The sequence below is a fragment of the Salvelinus sp. IW2-2015 genome, linkage group LG16, assembly GCF_002910315.2.
Source record: "Salvelinus sp. IW2-2015 linkage group LG16, ASM291031v2, whole genome shotgun sequence".
NCBI lineage: Eukaryota > Metazoa > Chordata > Actinopteri > Salmoniformes > Salmonidae > Salvelinus > Salvelinus sp. IW2-2015.
The window spans coordinates 10,756,270-10,775,721 of record NC_036856.1 but is presented as its reverse complement, the minus strand read 5'-3'; the positions used below and the strand labels follow the sequence as shown (position 1 = coordinate 10,775,721).

At 43.0% G+C, this 19,452-nt stretch overlaps 2 protein-coding genes across 2 annotated transcripts in view; one reads left to right on the top strand and one right to left on the bottom strand.

Moving 5' to 3' along the window:
• LOC111975928 (unconventional myosin-IXb) overlaps positions 1-5,492 on the top strand; it is a 95,605-nt gene extending 90,113 nt beyond the window's left edge. Inside the window, exons 37-42 of the mRNA XM_070447716.1 lie at positions 475-598; positions 924-974; positions 2,011-2,129; positions 2,332-2,459; positions 2,566-2,625; positions 2,840-5,492. Of these exons, the coding sequence (XP_070303817.1) occupies positions 475-598; positions 924-974; positions 2,011-2,129; positions 2,332-2,459; positions 2,566-2,625; positions 2,840-2,901 (544 nt within the window). The 3' untranslated portion in view covers positions 2,902-5,492. The remainder of the gene's footprint in view (positions 1-474; positions 599-923; positions 975-2,010; positions 2,130-2,331; positions 2,460-2,565; positions 2,626-2,839) is intronic.
• A 2,492-nt stretch (positions 5,493-7,984) lies between these two features.
• Positions 7,985-17,798, bottom strand: LOC111975559 (cystathionine gamma-lyase). The gene is made up of 12 exons (XM_024003906.2): positions 17,376-17,798; positions 16,933-17,014; positions 16,676-16,771; positions 16,426-16,535; positions 15,936-16,070; positions 14,308-14,365; positions 14,141-14,218; positions 13,680-13,832; positions 13,279-13,400; positions 13,004-13,056; positions 9,105-9,243; positions 7,985-8,855 (listed from the first exon to the last, which is right to left on the bottom strand). Exons 1-12 carry the CDS (start codon positions 17,550-17,552, stop codon positions 8,841-8,843), a joined length of 1,218 nt encoding a protein of 405 aa, XP_023859674.1. The 5' UTR covers positions 17,553-17,798; the 3' UTR covers positions 7,985-8,840.
• Between the last annotated feature and the right edge of the window lie 1,654 nt (positions 17,799-19,452).

Sequence of the window (19,452 nt, the reverse complement as noted above, 5' to 3'; positions counted from 1 at the left end):
CACACTCATCTTCTGCACATCTWTCACTCCAGTGTTTAATTGCTATATTGTAATTATTTTGCCACTATGGCCTATTTATTGCCTTACCTCCCTTATCCTACCTCATTTGCACACACTGTATATATACTTTTCCTATTGTATTATTGACTGTATGTTTGTTTATTCCATGTGTAACTCTGTTGTTGTTTGTCGCACTACTTTGCTTTATCTTGGCCAGGTCGCAGTTGTAAATGAGAACTTGTTCTCAACTAGCCTACCTGGTTAAATAAAGGGGAAAGAAAAAAAGGGGAAAGAAATACAATAAGATAAATGGTCCATTTAGAATGAATTTGATTGATCTCAACCCTAGTCTTTGCTGTTATCAAGTGATTATTTTGTTCAGGCAACTAGGTAGGACACTCACTCTATGGAAAACAATTCAGTGCCTTTAACACAATAGAATTGGATGACTAACATGTAATGTATGTGTCCCAGGTGTGTGGAGATGCTGATCAACGAGCAGATCCGAAGCTACAACGAGAAGATGGAAGAGATTGAACAGCTGGAGTATGCTGAGGCTCTGGCCGTCAACCAGCTCAAACTCAAGAGGCAGAACACGGTACGCACAATGCTACGTGCCTTGGTCTGTCTGAACAATACCCAGGGTTGGGGTCAATCCCATGTCAATTCAGGAAGTCAACTGACATTTCAATTTCCATTTGTTTTTCTCAGTGCCTCTCTGTGAGAAACATCTGGAATTGGAATTTCAGTTTACTTCCTGAGTTGAAATGGATTGACCGTGACACTTACCAGGTCCGTAGACTCACTAGGCAAACCGACCATAGTCACGGACTTGATGTACTGTTGGGCAGTGTTCTACTCTCTATTGTCCCATGTCCACCATGGGTTACTGCTCATTGTTTTGTGGTTCTCCCTTTCTTCAGCTGCACTGGCATTTGCCCCTCAGGTTTTCTGCTCCGTACAAAGGAGTGGTGGTACGTATCCACTTAGCTCCAGTTCTCCTGGTAGCTAGATGCAGTTTGCCATGTCCACCCGTCTGTGCATGACGTGTAGTAGTAGATGACCCCCCCCCCCCTTCCCCTCCTTTTCATACTAACTGGTAGTATACAATATTGCAGTGGTCACCCAACTATGGTTTCGGAGAACTACAGGGCATGCAGGCTTTTGTTCCAGCCCAGCGTTAACACACCTAAGTRAACGAATGGTGGACCCGAGTAAAGACCAGGATCAGTAGAGTTGTTAGTGGTGCGCTGTAACAAAAGCCTGCGTACCTTACCCGCTCTTAGTAGCTCTCCGGGGACTTGTTAAACCCCTGTAATACTGCATATTTCTTTCAGTCCCCAGCGTCTGTGATGGGAAGGTTCTTCAGGGTGATGGTGTTGGGTTGGTGTTGTTGGTCTTTTCTACATAGGGTTTTGCATATGGTTTTACTTTTGTATGGTTGACTAGTATTTAGTGACATTTAACTCTTGATCATAACTCACTTGTGCTTTGTGGAACATACATGATTCCACACAGCACAACTTTGGGTTTAGAGGGATGGTTTGTGGATTCTTCCTGTTAACCGGTACCAAGCATTGGAACTCAGGGAAATGGGGAATGCTTGACATGGGAATGACTTGTCTGTCTTGATTTACTTTTTTTTTTTCTGGTGTAAAATAATCTTGTATCATATGACATGACTTCTGCTTAGATTTGCAGTCTSAAGCTGCGTTCAATAGTGCATCAAACCCTTCCCATCCGATACTGACGTTTTCCTACATGTTGTGTGGTTGAATAACATAGTGCCTGTTTCTCCCTACTGATCGTGACACAACCACCTGCCTGCCTTAGGGTGTCATGGTTCCCTGGTACCTTATGCAACACTATGCATGATTACTTAACACAGGCACCCCACCACCACCACCATTCCCCTCCATTCATTCATCCTCTTAACCGGTGTGGTGTAGACTTGCCATTGCGATAGCCCAATCGTTGAGGTGTTCTGAGTAACTGTYTGTTCTCTCCCAGGTGCATGAGAAAGAGTGCTCTGACCTGACGGTGGTCCCTGGGAACGATGTGCCGCTGGACTCCGATACGGAGGCTGAGAAGAACCTGATGGCGCGCATCAAGTCCATCAAACAGGAGAAGTAAGAACCGAGCAGAGCCTCTGAGTCACGCCTAGATTCACCACTGGATTCAGCACATTTTAATACTGTGATTTATACACTGGTTATATTTATATCCAATGGTTATATCTGATTGTTATAGTTTTGGGTTGCGGAGATCCACCAACCCTTGGTTACTTTTTTGACCCCTCTGTTCTCTCTCTCCCTTCCCCCTATTTTCCAGGGAGGAACTAGCCTACAGACTGCCAGAGCTGGAGCAGCCTGGTTCAGACCAGGAGAACCTGGATTCTGAGGCGTCGGTGAGCTCTGAGAGCCTGCTGGACGAGCGCTGCCTCAACTCTGAGCCCGAAGGTCAGTGTTAAAGGTACCGTCTCACCCCCCCTTTCCTACCTATTCACACCTGTGAGTTTCTCATCGGCCTACCCGGCCCRGTCTGTCCATGTTGTCTCTGATGCAGGTCTGGACAAGCTGGTGGTGGTGCATTTAAAGAGGGTGGCAGAGGTCTGCTCTCTAGCAGGTTGGAGGCTCCCAGTTTCACAAGCAACGTTTTGTGTGTTTGCATGAGTGTCTGTGTGGCACGCAGAAATATTGACCGAACTAACATGGTGTTTATTTGTGGTGATATTGAGCCCTTTCAGGATGGCTGTTACTCTCGAACTCTGAGTGGATAATGCTGTTTTTTCCCCTCCTAACACTTACTTTCTCATCCTCGTTCTCTCCTGCTGAATTAGGCCAAGCTGACCTGGCCCAGAGASCTAAGGCCCCAGGGGGCGTTCCTCTCTCTGCAACCTAGTCTKCTCTGGCTACAACGCCATCGCCCCATCATCCCCGGCACGGTAAAGCTGCCGCCGGGCATCCCCTCGCAGCCCCCCGCTGCAGGCCCTCAACCCCTCCTGCCAGCCATGGCTTCAGCCTGATCAAGAGGCGGAAGCAGCCCACCCGACGCAAAGACGGCACCCAGTCCCTGTACATCAGTCCAGACAAAGACCTGTTCCCCTCTCCCATCTCCTCCCTCTCTAGCGCCACCCCACAAAGTCTCCAGACCACCAGCAAGGCCCTCAGACGCTTCTCAGACCCCGACATCCCCTATAGTGACCCGGCCTGACACAGACAGGAGGCAGAATAGAACTCGATACAGAACTGGATATCTATGGTGGGCCCCCCTCAGTCAGGAGCGGCTTGGAGGATACAGTATGGAGTCTGTTATTGTCGCTGTTGCCATGGACACGGATCATGGATGTGTGTTTATATACTTGTGACTTATGCCTGATAATAACAGGATGTGTCACCAAGCACTTTTTCTACACTTAATATATTGTTGTAGTTTTTTTAAGAGACAAATTAAATCAAGTTTGCGCGGCCGCATGGACTCTATGGACAAATGTTTTCTTTTTTAAATACTTAGTTTTCATGAGGAAAAACTGCAGTTTATTGCACATTTTCCATTCCAAGGTCTCCTTATGAGAAGACCCAAACAGTTTGCTCAATGTAAAGTCAATAGTGCCTTGATTTGCACATTGTCAGTGTACAAATTCTTTGGTAATTTCTACTTTTAATATTCGATGAGGGGGGGGGGGTGTATCTTTGTATGATACTCTTGTGCTGATTCAAAGAAATTGTACCAACTCAAGACATGCTCGAACGAGGACCAAAACACTTGTGATCAAGTTATGGTGCCTTGAACAGCCTTCTCGTTGGAAATGGATTAACGCCACGTTCTTCCCTCTCCCACCATTTCCTCCCTGTATAGGAACTGCTTTCACTTGTCAAKGGGAAAATGGGAGCAGCACTAGCCACTTTCCTCCTGGATGAAAACCGCTAACCCTTGTCAAGGTCTGCATGCTATGTCTTATAAATGGACCTTTTTTAGATTCTACTTTCTGTAATGTTTCTGCAGCTACATACATATGGCTTCAGTCAACTGTACTGTACCTGCCACTATGTCAATCGGCGGGTCAGGATCACTATCGACTACAGAGGACCCCCTCTTCAAAAGTTGTTTGACATGTAATACTAATGAGTGATTCCTCATGGAACCAGACAAAAATACCATGATTTGGGGGGTTTTCARGAAATGTAATCTATGGAATAGTCCTTTGGAGGAAGGATTGTCATATATTTGACATTTTGTATCTTAAAGCATAATTGAGAAATAATGAATCAAAMTTGGCATATGTATGTCATTTTGGACCTCACCTAGGCCTCCTTTTAAGGCTCCATGATGTTTCATCTGTAGATGCGAAAGCAAAGATTGGTGTCATATGAAAGCTTTACCTCTTGCTCTGTAATATGAGTAGTATTTTAATTTCAATAAAAAAATTAAAAAAATACATTAATTGATAAATATTGACAAATATAAATTCAATATTGAACATTTAGATTTTGATTTGGCCTATTTTTCAATATATTGTTGAACATAATATACTTCAAAGTTCAAGAGTGGGATCTCTGCTAGTTTAAGTTAGGGCCCATTTTTATCCAGAGAAATTGGCGTAGTAGGCATTGTAGCCAATCACAGCCCTCCTTTTACTTATATCATTGCACACCCTGAAAATCACCAGCAGGAATCCATTTTCACATTCACTCTAATGGTAATGGTAATGCTTACAAATTGGATCATCACTCTAAAAGTAGCAGGCACCCCAGTCTGGAACTTTGATATGCCCGCAGAGTATATTATGTTCAACAATATATGTATCGATAGCAATTATTCTAATCTATCATTGCATAATAATCACCGCTCTATCGGACATAACATCTGAAACATCGCATTTAAAACAAAATTCTTGTTCGTACACAATTCTTTTTTTTCTTTTTACATTTGAGCTATTGCTCTGGGTAGGAAATAGTCAATGCGTTAGCACAGAACGATAGCCTAGCTCCTTCTGCATCGCTAGAGCTATTGCTTGAGCTAATAGACGCTTGAGGGACCTGTAATATGAGTCTAATGCATTATCAAATGGCTCTTTCTAGTGTGTAGAGGAGAACCAACCCAATCGACCAAGCCATTATTAACGTGTCCAAAATGTGAACCTGAACTGATCATTTGGGTACCTGTTTGGGGTTATTAGTAGGACCCCAGAGCAAAGCGTTAAAGCTTCATATGACACTAATTGTTGTTTTGTAGCATCTACAGATTCAACATTATGGAGTGAGGACAAAATGTCAGAAATATGCCAGTAATACTTCCTCCAATGGATTACATTTTGTGAGGGGGGGGGTGTCTGGGTTTCGTGAGGAATCACTCTGTCCTTCTGACTGCTGTTTGATGTTGTGTGCCTGTGTACTGAGAATYCCAATTGGGAATGTCTGGGATTGAATGGTGTGAATTGAATGATGTGAGCTGTAATGAATATTAACAGGACAATACAGRACATGCTTGTATCCCGTGCTGTGGTCTTTAATTTTTGGGACTTACCATTGATTCACCACTAGGCAGAGACAAAGTAAGAGACCAGTGTAGTGAATCTGGATGTTCATTATTGAGAGGTCAACCCATGTAGTGAAGCAGCTAATGATATAAACATCCAACACAAGTGACTCAAAAACAAAGGTGCTGTATGGTCTTCCCGATTTTTATACCAGTGTATGTACGGAATCCTACTGGTGATGTTGCCCAGATTAATCTTTCTAAACTAAAAGCAGAATCTTGTATCACAAGACCTTGTGGCACATTTTTGTTTTTGTCTGTCCTTACAGTATGAGGAAGTTATCAAAGTGAACTGAGGTAACAACCAGGCTTAAGATGACAACAGGGACTGTTAATCATTTACTAATCATTTACGCCAACGATAAAGGCTTGCACTCCCTTTTCCCTGTATTGCGCTGTCTATAGTTTCCACAACGCCAGCCACAGCAAAGTTTGATACTAGCGTACGTGAGATTTCATAACTTTTATAAAACCATGACCAGCAAGAGAATGCTGTTTTTATGAGTACGTTTTTATTCAACACTATTACAAAACAACACGCTTCTCCCTACTTTCACTCCCGCTGCAATGAATGAATAGCCAAGTGTATCGATAGCCCTGCATTTTATTATTAGCAGCTTGTTTATTTTAATATCATGGAATATTTCACAATCTCTGGTCATAGGAACAACATTTGTGCATGAGGCAGATGTGGAAGCGGTGCGACTTCAGTTAGAAGAGGTGTCCACTCTGGAGGGAAGGAGAGAGACGGACCCTCTGGAGGAAAGGAAGGAGAGAGGCGGACCTTCTGCTGCTCTCTCCCTCCACTGAGACTAATGCCGTGTTCAAAACAGATCTCAGACTTCCAACTTCCGTGCGTTCTAGACAACTGGGAACTGAAAAAAAACGAGATCTGACTGGGAAGAATTAGTTTTGAACGATCATCCAACTCGGAATTCAAAGTTCGTAACTCGGGCATCTTTCTAGAGATCCAACTTTCCGACCTGAAGATCACTGACGTCATTTGACGTAGTTTTTATTTTAGAGTTCACTTTTGTCTTGAAAGCACCATGACCATCAGATGCAGTTACTATCAGTCCAGTGAAATAAAAAAACGAATAATTTCAATTTATGCTCAGCTGTGCCTCAAGTGCTACACCAACTGACTTATTTTGTTATCAAAGCTCGTTTTGAAATATACGTCTGAGAAGAACAATATTGGCATGCCAGGCATGTATTAGGCCTACTGCACAAACATTCCTACAGAACTGTTTTTATTAATGTTACATTTAAGTCATGTTTTTTTTTTTTAAAGTGGTAGATCTTGGCTTGCTTTTTGACTCAAAGGTTGGTGATCACTGTTGTAAGAAGTACCAACTGCTATTAGGCTTCGGACATAGAGAAAATGTACTAACACATGGACAAGATCTGACAAGGCCCCAAAAAATATGCATTTAATACAATTGCACATGTATTCACGCACATGTTGAGGGTGCTTTGATTTGTACCTATAGTCTCATCTGATGCAGCAAAGGAACAGACTTGGGAGTGACAGTGGTGGGGCAGCATTGTGCCACAGGACATTACCACTAAAACAGTTCACAGTTCAAATTAAAACATTTGGGCGGAGCACATCTGAAAAGGAGGGTGTCAAAGCATTGTTTCTTAAAAACAGCTCAACTTCTACACTTAGACCATACAGCAGTGTGACAGTATTTATCTGAAAGGTATCCACCCTGGCAGGCATTTTGAACCTTAACAAACCCATTCATGCGTTTCACCAAATAGTGAGCCAGGGAACCACTGTCCATATGTGACAGAAAGCACTGTGTWTTTGACCCACAAACCTAGAGGGGGGGGTACATCAAACAGCCCTACTGTAGAAGCGTGAGGATTATGGCTATCAAATCAATGTTTGAATACTTAATTGAGGACAGATTTTACAAGGGTCTTTTAGTTGTAAAATCATATGCAGTAGTATTGAGAAATGTACAAATCAGGTGTCATAGAAGTACACTATGGCTATAAGATTCTCCATGTGCTGAGTCTGCATAAGTTTACAGGTGGCACTAGAGCAGGGCTCTCCAACCCTGGTCCTGGAGAGCTACCTTACTGTGGGGTTTGTTGTAACCAACCCTGGTCCTGGAGAGCTACCTTATTGTGGGTTTTTGTTGTAACCAACCCTGGTCCTGGAGAGCTACCTTACTGTGGGATTTTGTTGTAACCAACCCTGGTCCTGGAGTGCTACCTTACTGTGGGATTTTGTTGTAACCAACCCTGGTCCTGGAGAGCTACCTTACTGTGGGTTTTTGTTGTAACCAACCCTGGTCCTGCTGTGGCTAACGCTAGACCCGGATGTTGCGTAACTGCCAAAACATAAGGTTGTTTTACTCCATTGTTTATATTAAGACAAAGTTTCCGGCTAGGCCACATTCTACAGTATGTTTCAGGAAGTGAAAGGCAAAGGTTAATGTACTGCAAACTGATTTTATTGAGTTTGGTAATGGTCAAACAAAGCACATTCATTAAGTAGCAGGCAGATATGATATGTGATAGATTACACCGTCAGATGAGAGAGCTCCAATGTGGGGTTGGTTCTCCTCAGATAGAAAACCCTGATGTCACTGTGTTTTGATCGGAGAACAAGCCCGTTACAGTGAACTCTGGGTTGAGTTCAGCAACACCACATAGCTCAAAGAATAATCCTACCACAGCACTAGTTTGTCATTCCATTAAAAATGTAAAAGTGCTTGGCAAGGACAAGTTGGCACTCCCTCACTGGCCAACTTTAAGACAAACTCTGGGGGGCAAAGCTTCCCCACTCTCCCTTTACTAGGCATACATTTGATAGAGCCAGACAAAGTTATATTTAATCAAAACTGCTATCCAGACATTTCCAGAGCAAGACCTTATGGTTCATTAGTTCTCAAGTTTCTTTCTGCTTCATTTAGTTAACATAAGTGTTTTGCCTTACACTAGTGTCCCGGATACCAGTTTTGATTGAATAAGAACCTCATTCACAATGCCCCGTCAACACCCTCCAAACAAAATATAACGTAKAAAAATAATGCAAAAGCAGCCAAATGGATTAAAAAGTCCTTGGAAGTGCTCCTGATAAAATCAGCATCCAAAGAATCAATTAAATAATTTAAGGCGTAATGTTTAAAGAGCAGGTCGTTCCCTGATGATTTCATCATTGTTTGTGTGCGTTGTSCTAAAGCGCCGCTCTCTTCTTGTACGCGGCTATAAACACCGGGTACTCCTGCCTCCACTCCGTCCCGCTGACGACAGACCACCTCTGGTCATGGGACGTCCTGAAGATATTACTTCTTTGGATGCTGCTCAAAAAAAGAAGAATAAATCAACAGATGGAAACAACTGTGTGGTCAGGATATTCAGTACATCTGCTACAGATGTGTGGGGCAAAATATTCCAGGGATAATTATCACTTCTTGACCAGGACCCATTTGTCTGGACTTGGCAGAGATACTGTACCGTACTTCGCGCTGGGCAGAAATCTGGTTCTTGGTGTTATGCGAGCTGAATTTAGAGACCTGTTTTTAGGGAGTGTGCTGTAGTGTACTTACAGCAGCGTTCAGGGCTTGTTCCAGGTCATCGATGATGTCCTGCTCGTCCTCCAGCCCCACGGACAGACGGACCATRGTGTCACTGATCCCCAGGTCGGCCCTATCACTCTCAGGAACAGACGCATGGGTCATTATCGCCCTGAGAGAGAGGGAACGAAGAGGGTAATAAATAGCTCAATATTCAAAGACAACCCATGTCTTAAAAGTACAAAAAAAAGCTTATTTCTGATAAAGGACAAGTTATGCAGGGGTGTGTATAACGTTGTCCCTCAATTAGCAGAGTATCTTGAAAATAGACATTTTATCATGACACTATTGAACAGGTATGATCAGAGGCCGTCTGCGCTCTTAAAAAGGTCCTTACTACTGAAAAGTGTGTGTTCCAGGTGCATAGGAGTCAAAATAAGAGTACTGGAAGAGACCCGCACACTGTCAAAGGGAATAGATCCAAAACTGAGGCTTGAATGCCAAATGTACGTAATTTAGGAGATGCTCTTATCCGGAGCGACTTAGTGCATTCATCTTAAGATAGCCAGGTGGGACAACCACATAACACAGGCATAGAAAGTACATTATTCATCAATATCGTAGCTATCAGTAGAGAGAGCTAGAAGGGGGATTATTTAAGATACTTTTTGATGAGGTGGGGTTTGATGTTTTCAGAAGATGGGTAAGGACTCTGCTGTCCTAGCTTCAGGGGGAGGGGGCTGGTTCCACCATTGGGGTGTCAGGACAGAGAAGAGCTTGGACTGGGCTGAGCGGGAGGGCCAAAAGYCCAGAACAGAGTGCTCTGGTTTGAGGTGTAGGGTTTGAGCATAGCCTGAAGATAGGGAGGTGCAGTTCCGTAGGTAAAGCACCATGGTCTTGTAGTAGATGCGAGGTTTCAACTAGAAGCCAGTGGAGTGTGCAGAGGAGCATGAGAGAACTTGGGAAGGTTTAAAACCAGGTGGACTGCAGCATTCTGGATAAGATGCAGGGGTGTGATTGCACAAGCGGGAAGCCCAGCCAACAGCGAGTTGCAGTAGTCCAGACTGAATAGGACAAGTGCCTAAATTAGGACCTGCGGCGCTTCCTGTGTGCGGGAGGGCCGTACTCTACGGATGTTGTAGAGCAGGTATTTCCCCCCCCCCCCAAAAAAAAAAATCACATTTACCGCTACTCACGGGAAACCTTCAAACATTTAGAAACAAAACATGACATGGGAGTTTGAGCGAGAATAAAGACGACTTGAGTAGTAAGACGTATAAACGCAACAGACACCATTAATAAGAAGGGGCTAGAAGAGTCTTAGCTTCCCGAGTGGCTAGGACAGGCAAGCCCCATACTATTGTGGATTACTTAATTATTCCTGCTACCGTGGATAAGGCTGGGACAATGCTGGAGGAAAAGGCCAAAAAAAACTATACAGACAATGCCTCCAAACAACACTTGTTTCACAACGCATCAGTGACATAGCAGGAGATGTTTGAATCAATTACTGCTTCGCATACAAGCCAGTGAATTAAATGCGTTGAGTCAACAAGAAGTGGCGGGCCTGGCACAACTCCTGGTATATGTCCGTTACGTTTATGGAGGGGGGGTCAATTAAGGAAGAGATCCGCTTCTGGAAACCAGGACAACATGAGAGGATATGTTTAAAAGTACTGGACAGCTTTGTGACATCAAATGGACTTTGGTGGTCAAGATGTGTTGGTATCTCTACTGATGGCGCAAAAGCCATGACAGGGAGACATAGTGACGTGGTAACGCACGTGCAAGCAGTTGCTCCCGACGCCACTTGGGTACACTGCAGCATCCACCGAGAGGCTCTTGCTACCAAGGAAATGCCTGACAGCTTGAAAGATGTTTTGGACACTACAGTGAAAATGGTTAACTTTGTTAAAGCAAGGCCCCTGAACTCTCGTGTATTTTCTGCACTTTGCAATGATATGTGCAGCGACCATGTAACGATTTTACAACATACAGAAGAAGTGCGCTGGTTATCAAGGGGCAAAGTATTGACATGTTTTTTTAAAATTGAGAGATGAGCTTAAAGTTCCTCACTGACCATCATTTTCACTTGTCTGAACGCTTGCATGATGAGTATCTCACATGACTGGCCTATCTGGGTGATCTGAATCTAGGATTACAGGGACTCTCCGCAACTATATTCATTGTGCGGGACAAAAAGAGGCTATGATTAAGAAGTTGGAGCTCTTCTGTCTGCATTAACAAGGACAACACACAGGTTTTCCATCATTGTATGATTTTTTTTGTGTGCAAATGAACTCAAGCTTACGGACAATGTCAAATGTGATATAGCGAAGCACCTGAGTGAGTTGGGTGCCCAATTACTTTCCCGAAACGGACGACACAACTGGATTCGTTATCCCTTTCATGCCCTGCCTCCAGTCCATTTACCGATATCTGAACAAGAGCAACAATTGTAACAAGCGGTTCTGTAAAAATTTAATATAAATTAGAAACCACTGCCAGATTTCTGGATTGGGCTGCGATCGCGCTGTTAAGACACGGATGCCCTTTGCAACCACGTACCTAATGTGAGTGGATTCTCGGTCCTCGCTAGCATGAACTAAATACAGGCACAGACTGCGTGTGAAAAATGACTTAAGACGGACTCTCTCCAACCCAAAATTGCAGAGTTATGTGCATCCTTTCAAGCACACCCTCCTCATTAACCTGTGGTGAGTTATTCACAAATTTCAATTTACAAATACGGTTTAATATGTAAGATGGCTAAATAATGAGCAAAATAATTGATTATATTATTATTTGTGCCCTGGTCCTATAAGAGCTCTTTGTCACTTCCCACGAGCCAGGTTGTGACAAACTCACACTCATTCTTATGTTTTAATACATGTATAGTGTGTGTGGCTGGCTTACAACATTTGAGAGTGCGCTGACCCTGGTGCTAGAGGGGGTACGCAGCTGGAGGTTGAATGTTTGAAGGAGTACGGGACTATAAAAAAAAAGTTTGGGAACCACTGTTGATAGAGCAGGTCACTGCTTTGATGTTTGCAGAGAACAACAGGGTGTCGTCCATGGTCACGCCAAGGTTCTTTGCACTCTGGGAGGCCGACACTGGAGTTGTCAACTGTGATGGAGAGGTCTTTGAGCGGGCAGGCCTTCCCCGGGAAAAAGAGCAGTTCTGTCTTGTTGAGGTGGTGGGCCTACATCAAAGTTGAGATATCTGCCAGGCATACAGAGATGAGTCTTGTCACCTGGGTGTCAGAAGGGGGGGAGGGAAAAAGTAGTTGAGTGTCATCCGTATAGCAATGATAGGAGACCATGTGAGGATATGACGGAGCTGAGTGACTTGGTGTATCGAGAAAGGGCCTAGAACCAAGCCCTGGGGGACACCAGTAATGAGTGTACGAGGTGCAGACAGATCTTCTCCACGTCACCTGGTAGGTACGGCCTGCCAGGTAGGATGCAATCCAAGAAGCAGGTGTGTGTGCCAACAATTTACACTGATGATGGCCTGGGGCCACAACGTTTGTTTTCACCTTTTATTTATTCCCTTTCTTGCACTATGATATATTCTTTGGGCACCATGATGTTTCCATAAACATCTTTATTTTGCATTCAAGCCTCAGTTTTGGACCCATTTATTTTTGACAGTGTGCAGGTCTCCATTTCTTCCACTATTAAACAGGTTAAATGTATTTTGTCTGATTCAAGTTGGTTCAAAATAAATACAAGTATCTTAACCACTGCTGCCCCCTTATGGCATTGTTAAAAAAGTTAAGCAATTAAAATACTGTACATTTTCATACCACATCATATTAATTGGTTCAGCTGAAACATTGTAATTAACAAGACAGGTGGAAAAGTGAACTAATTGCAATATTGTAGCAGTTTAATGTTAAGGTTTATTGATGATATTTGGGTATACTTACGGATGCTCTGCCAAGCTTTCATAACCACCGAGGCTCTCGGCAAGTGCAAACAACTTGAAATAAAAGAAACAGCACAAAATGTTACTGCAGTGTCCATCCGTGATTGAATCCTCAACACATACTGTAGTAAAATACAATGATGCCCGATTCATACTATAGAGACAATCCTTACAGTCACTTCCAGCAACTACGTTGTATGCATAACCATATCAGCCCAGTACAGCTCGTCTTGGCATTGTGTCAATCACACATGAGCATCTCAATTCTGTAATTACCCTTAAGTTGCTGAGGAACATGGTGGCATTCTCCAGTTTTCCCTTTATGTAGAAGGTGATCATCCCTGGGCAGCCTGTGCACTGTTTCTTCATCAGCTCGTGCTGGGGGTGGGAGGGCAAGCCTGTAGAGTGGAGACGGATTAAGAGGAAAACCAGTCAGTCAACTAACCACAAGGTGCGGTCTATTCAATCACAGAGAATATGAGGGTAACTGGAGATGCATGTGCTGTGTGACTGAACTGTGTTTATACTGGACCAGGGAATTACCAGAGTGACTACATTGAATTTTTTTAAATATCATCCAGAAAGCAGGTCATGTCAAAATATGTTACATGTGTTTTATACAACATACAGAAATACTAGTTTGACATTTTGATATCCAGAGATATCAAACACCCCACCTGGGAAGATGACTCGGTCCACCCTAGGGTCGGCCTCCAGGAACTTGGCCACTGCCAGGGCGTTCTTGAAGTGCTGCCTCATGCGCAGGTGCAGGGTTTTCAGGCCGCGGTTACACAGGTAGCAGTCAAAGGGGGACGGTACCGCTCCGAGGGCTTTAGGGTCAGGATTAGGGCACAATAAGGAAGAACAAAGTGTTACAAAACATACCAATCAGCCCCTCAGACAAACAACCAACAAGGGTGCTATACAAAGCCTTCTTTATCAGCGGTTTATAATTGGTGGAAAGCCCTGGCATCACGAGCATGTGCGGATGTTTGATGAGCGAAAGTAGGTCACAAGAGTTGAGCAACTGCTTCACTGAGAAGTTCAAGTGCTTCAAATCATAGTAGGGTAAAAATGTGTCGGTTTATCACCTAAACATACATGGCTTTTTGCCAGTTGCTATTCATTAATCTCTCACCATTCTGTAGAAACCTCAGTCTGTCATACAGGTCCTCACGGTTCACAGACACCAGGCCCATTACAACGTCACTGTGACCTGTCAATCAAATACTTAAACTTAGATTTGATCAAACCCAATGGGAATTCTCTTCAGTCAACATCAATGTACAAACAGTGTGTACCTACCATTCATGTACTTAGTGGCTGAATACATGCATATGTCTGCGCCGAGGGCCAAGGGGCGCTAAAGTTCAAGAGACAAGCACAGAGTATATTTGGGTTAATCAATGACTCGGTTTGAGCCGGTCTATGAAGAGAGGAAATAACTGGGTGTGTTTAGGAAACTTAAGAGAGCGTGAAATGAAGGAACACATCCATTTCAAATCATTAAGCTTTATTCATCTCCAACGGTCACTGGGCTGAATGTAGCAATGCATAACCAACAACAAACATACAGTACCAGTCAAAAGTTTGGAAAACACCCACTCATTCAAGGGTTTTTATTTTCTTTTTACTATTTTCTACATTGTAGAATAATAGTGAAGACATCAAAACTATGAAAATCACACACATGGAATCATGTAGTAACCAAAAAAGGGTTAAACAAATCAAAATATTTTATTTTATTTTAGATTCTTCAAAGTAGCTACCCTTTGCCTTGACAGCTTTGCACACTCTTGGCATTCTCTCAACCAGCTTCACCTGGAATGCTTTTCCAACAGTCTTGAAGGAGTTTCCACATATGCTGAGTACTTTTTGGCTGATTTTCCTTCACTCTGCAGTCCAACTCATCCCAAACATCTCAATTGGGTTGAGATCAGGTGATTGTGGAGGCCTAACTAAATAAATAACTGACAGTGTCACCAGCAATGCACCATCACACCTCCTCCTCCATGCTTCACGGTGGAAACCAAACATGTGGAGATTATCTGCTCACCTACTCTGAGTCTRACAAAAGACATGGCGGTTGGAACCAAATATCAAATATTTGGACAGAATTCCACCGGTCTAATGTCCATTGCTCGAGTTTCTTGGCTCAAGCAAGTCTCCTTATCGATGTCCTTTAGTAGTGGTTTCTTTGCAGCATTTCGACCATGAAGGCCTGATTCACGCAGTCTCCTCTGAACAGTTGATGTTGAGGTGTGTCTGTTACTTGAACTCTGCAGCATTTATTTGGGCTGCAATTTCTGAGGCTGGTAACTCTAATGAACTTATCCTCTGCAGCAGAGGTAACTCTGGGTCTTCCTTTCCTGTGGCGGTCCTCATGAGAGCCAGTTTCATGATAGCGCTTGATGGTTTTTGTGACTGCACTTGAAGAAACTTTCAAAGTTCTTGAAATTTTCCAGATTGACTGACCTTCAGGTCATGAGTAATGATGGACTATTGTTTCTCTTTGCTTATTTGAGCTGTTCTTGTCATAATGTGGACTTGGTCTTTTACCAAATAGGGTTATCTTCTGTATACCACCCCCACCTTCGCACAACACAACTGATTGGCTCAACCGCATTAAGGAAAGAAATTCCACAAATTAACTTTTAACAAGGCACACCTTTTAATTGAAATGCATTCCAGGAGAATACCTCATGAAGAGTGTGCAAAGCTGTCATCAACGCAAAGGGTGGCTACTTTGAAGAATCTAAAATATATTTTTGTTTAACACCTTTTTGGTTACTACATGATTCCATGTATTTCATAGTGTGTAGAACATTTCATACAATGTTGAAAATAGTCAAAATAAAGAAAACCCCTGGAATGAGTAGGTGTGTCCAAACTTTTGACTGGTCCTGTATATCTATAAACAAACATTTACATACCTGGAAGTAGGCTGACATGAAAGTGTTGTCCACAACCACCACGGTATCAGTGTTGTGTTGGTGGACCACATCTGCACAGGCCTGGATATCCACCACTTTCATGGTGGGGTTGGTGGGGGTCTCGATCCATACCAACTACATAAAGATAGAAAAAAAAAAAGAGCATKTTTTTTAAATAGAAGTTCAACAGGTGTTTGGGTTTCGTAGTTTGGCTCCCAACCAGCTATAACATGTCGGTCTTAAACTATAGTCATGTAGGGACAAGTCACAGTGAGAGTGAAGTGCCTCTTATAGAATTCTCAAATGGAGTRCGATGACTAACGGCAAAGCTCAGGTTGGAGCACTAAACACAAACAACAAAAGGGAAATAATAACACTGATGCGGAATGACGTCTATTCTTGTACAAATAAGAAACCTGAAACCTGGGTTGATTTAGGCAAAAATAAATAGTGAAATAAGGTAACTAAGTAGATTTAGTATTCCACTCACTTTTGTGTTCGGCTTAAGAGCAGCCTGGAGCAACTCGATTTTGGTGCAATCAGCAAAGGACACAACCAAGCCACCCTCTGCAGCAATCTTTCGGAAATAACGATTGGTACCTGTAGAGAAAAATCCTAATGTATTACTGTGTCATATGCATCAAATACAACTTACATGTGTGTGATCTTCCACCCACAACGTTGTCTACCTTTTGGTGGTTCTCTAGACAGTTTTACAGACACTGTGGGCCATGTCTTACCTCCATACACATCGTTCATGCAGACAATGCCATCTCCAGCTTTCAGCATGTGAGAGATGGTCATAGTCGCAGCCAGCCCAGAGGCAAGAGCAAGACCTACACCGGAAATTCAGTTAATGATAGTTCAAAGAATACATTATCTTCACATGAGGCTAGTTAAAGGTCTATTTTCTACCTTTAGGCTACACATTCTCTAACTTGTTAAATTGTATTAGATACAAATTCACGAGGTAATGGTGTCTGACATGAACACGTACAGTGTTTTGCTCCATCCAGAGCAGCAACAGCTTTCTCCAGACAGTTTCTGGTCGGGTTTCCACTCCGACTGTACTCAAAACCCTGATAAGAAGATATTACATTTAGAGAGCACACATTTGCCACAGCTTCTATAAATAAACAGATGCTGGTACTGATGATAACCTGGTCATTAATGATTCGGTAAAATCTAATAAATCGTTGACTTTCAATATTCGTCACAGAAAGCTAATTTCCGATCACTGTCAGAGACAACATTCTGACTGTGTAATAAAATGGGTAACGTATGTGCTATGCAGGGAAAGACAAGCATCCATACTTTCATACATATTAATATTAACACCAACGGGAGCGGTTCTGTATACCGGATTGGTATAAAGACACCTCATACTGAACTAACAGCCTTCGATACCAGACACCAAGGTTATTGCATCAGGCAACTTACAGCATGATCTCCAGGTCTATACTGCTTGAACGTGGTGGACAGAGAAATAGGTGGCACCACGGCCATAGATTTCCATTGCTCCGGTTCTTGCCCAACGTGGATCGCCTCTGTTGCGAAAGATTTGAACTGAGGGTGGAAACCGGTAGACAAGTCGTTTTGATGGTGTGAAGAAGCCATGTGTTACAAATCCAGTCCGGTTCCCTGAGAGTGGTGTCGCTATGTTTTACCGTTGAATACTCCTAAAGAAAACTAAATTGTGAATTTAACCGCGACGTGTAACGCCCAAATCCTTTCTAACCCAATCACCACTTCTCTACAAGGGGAGGATGGCACCGAATGATATTTAAATAGGGACTTCTCGTAACCCGAGTTAGCTCGTGGCGTGTTTGCTATACTTGCTTGCATGATTTATTTTTCCTCCACAGCAATGATGGTATGATGCAATGCATGGTTTAAGCCAATAGGAGGAAGAGTATGCTACATTATATATTAACATTCGCGCCGGGGCGGACTGGCTATCTAGCATTTTGGTGGGCTGGTCCATTTTTAGCCCAGTGGGCCTGTCATACTTGTTTTTTAAAAGCAAAATATGAATTATCTGGTTAGTAATGGGGCCCCCCCCCCAAAAAAAAWMGSCCSGMWWTMGGYSCCRMYYGGGGGGGGAAATGGGCCGGTGTGGGGGCCTCAAGGGAAGGGAAAAATGGTCCGGTGTGTTAGAAATGCCAGTGCCAATTTCTGGTCCCAGTCCGCCCCTGATTACATACAAATCATATTGTTTGTTCTTAGTTTCAAAGTAATCTAAGACACATTTATACCACTAATTTGTTGAAGACAGACTTGTGTATTTTTCCCACATTCATAAACAAACACAGAGTTATTATAACACATTTGTATTTTTCTTATTAGTACATAATAATGAAAATGTTGTAAAACAACAACAACATTGATGCTACAGAGGAGAGTCAAGGTATTGCTGTGTTAAAAAGCAGTACAGTTTTTCTCTATCACACTATTTCCAGTCCTGTGCCACAGGGGGGAGCTGGTGTGCTGTGTTGTTGAGTGTTTCAGGCAGAAGACAGTTTGACTCTAAAGTAAAATTTAAAAGTTTATAGATCGATAGTCCATCTAGGGTCTACTCTATAACCACAGACTATGCACCTGGCAGAATATTTCTTTACCGGAGTTATACAGTGGTGTAAAGTACTTAAGTAGAACTTTAAAATATTTTTACTGAAGTCGTTTTTGGGGGTATCTGTACTTTACTTTACTATTTATATTTTTGGCAACTTTTACTTTTACTTCACTACATTCCTAAATCAAATAATGTACTTTTTACTCCATACATTTTCTCTGACACCCAAAAGTGCCTGTTACATTTTGTCAGGAAAATGGTCCAATTCACACACTTATCAAGAGAACATCCCTGGTCATCCCTACCTCCTCTGATCTGGCGGACTCACGAAACACAAATGCATTGTTTGTAAATGATGTCTGAGTGTTGGAGCGTGTCCCTGGCTATCCATCAATAAAAAAACGTATCACTTTTACAATTCAGAAGGACTGTTTTGAAATAACAGCACCAACATTTGGTACGGAGGTAGATTCATGTACCCTGAAAATAATTAGATATGGAGCCACCACAGAGTTGGGGGTGATGGCAGACATTTTACAAAATGGCCACCAACGGTAAAACTGTTTTACAATTCAGAAGGACTATTTTTATATAAAAGTAACACATTTGTCAGAGAGGTACATTTATATACCTTGGAAAGGTTTCGTTATGGAGCCACCACAGATTTGTCCCTTGTGGGCTGTAGCTAGGGCCCCAGGGTTCCAGTCTAGTAGTACACTTTTCAATGTGCTCATAGGACAATTTTGCTATTTTATATTCATCCAATTTCTGTCATGTTTCTTGATGACGTGATGGCGTCGCCGCTGCCCCGGTGCTGCCCCGGTGCTGCTCCAGTGCTGCCCCGGTGCTGCTCCAGTGCTGCCCCGGTGCTGCTCCAGTGCTGCCCCGGTGCTGCTCCAGTGCTAACACAGTTGTACAATTCAGAAGGACTATTTTGAGATAGTC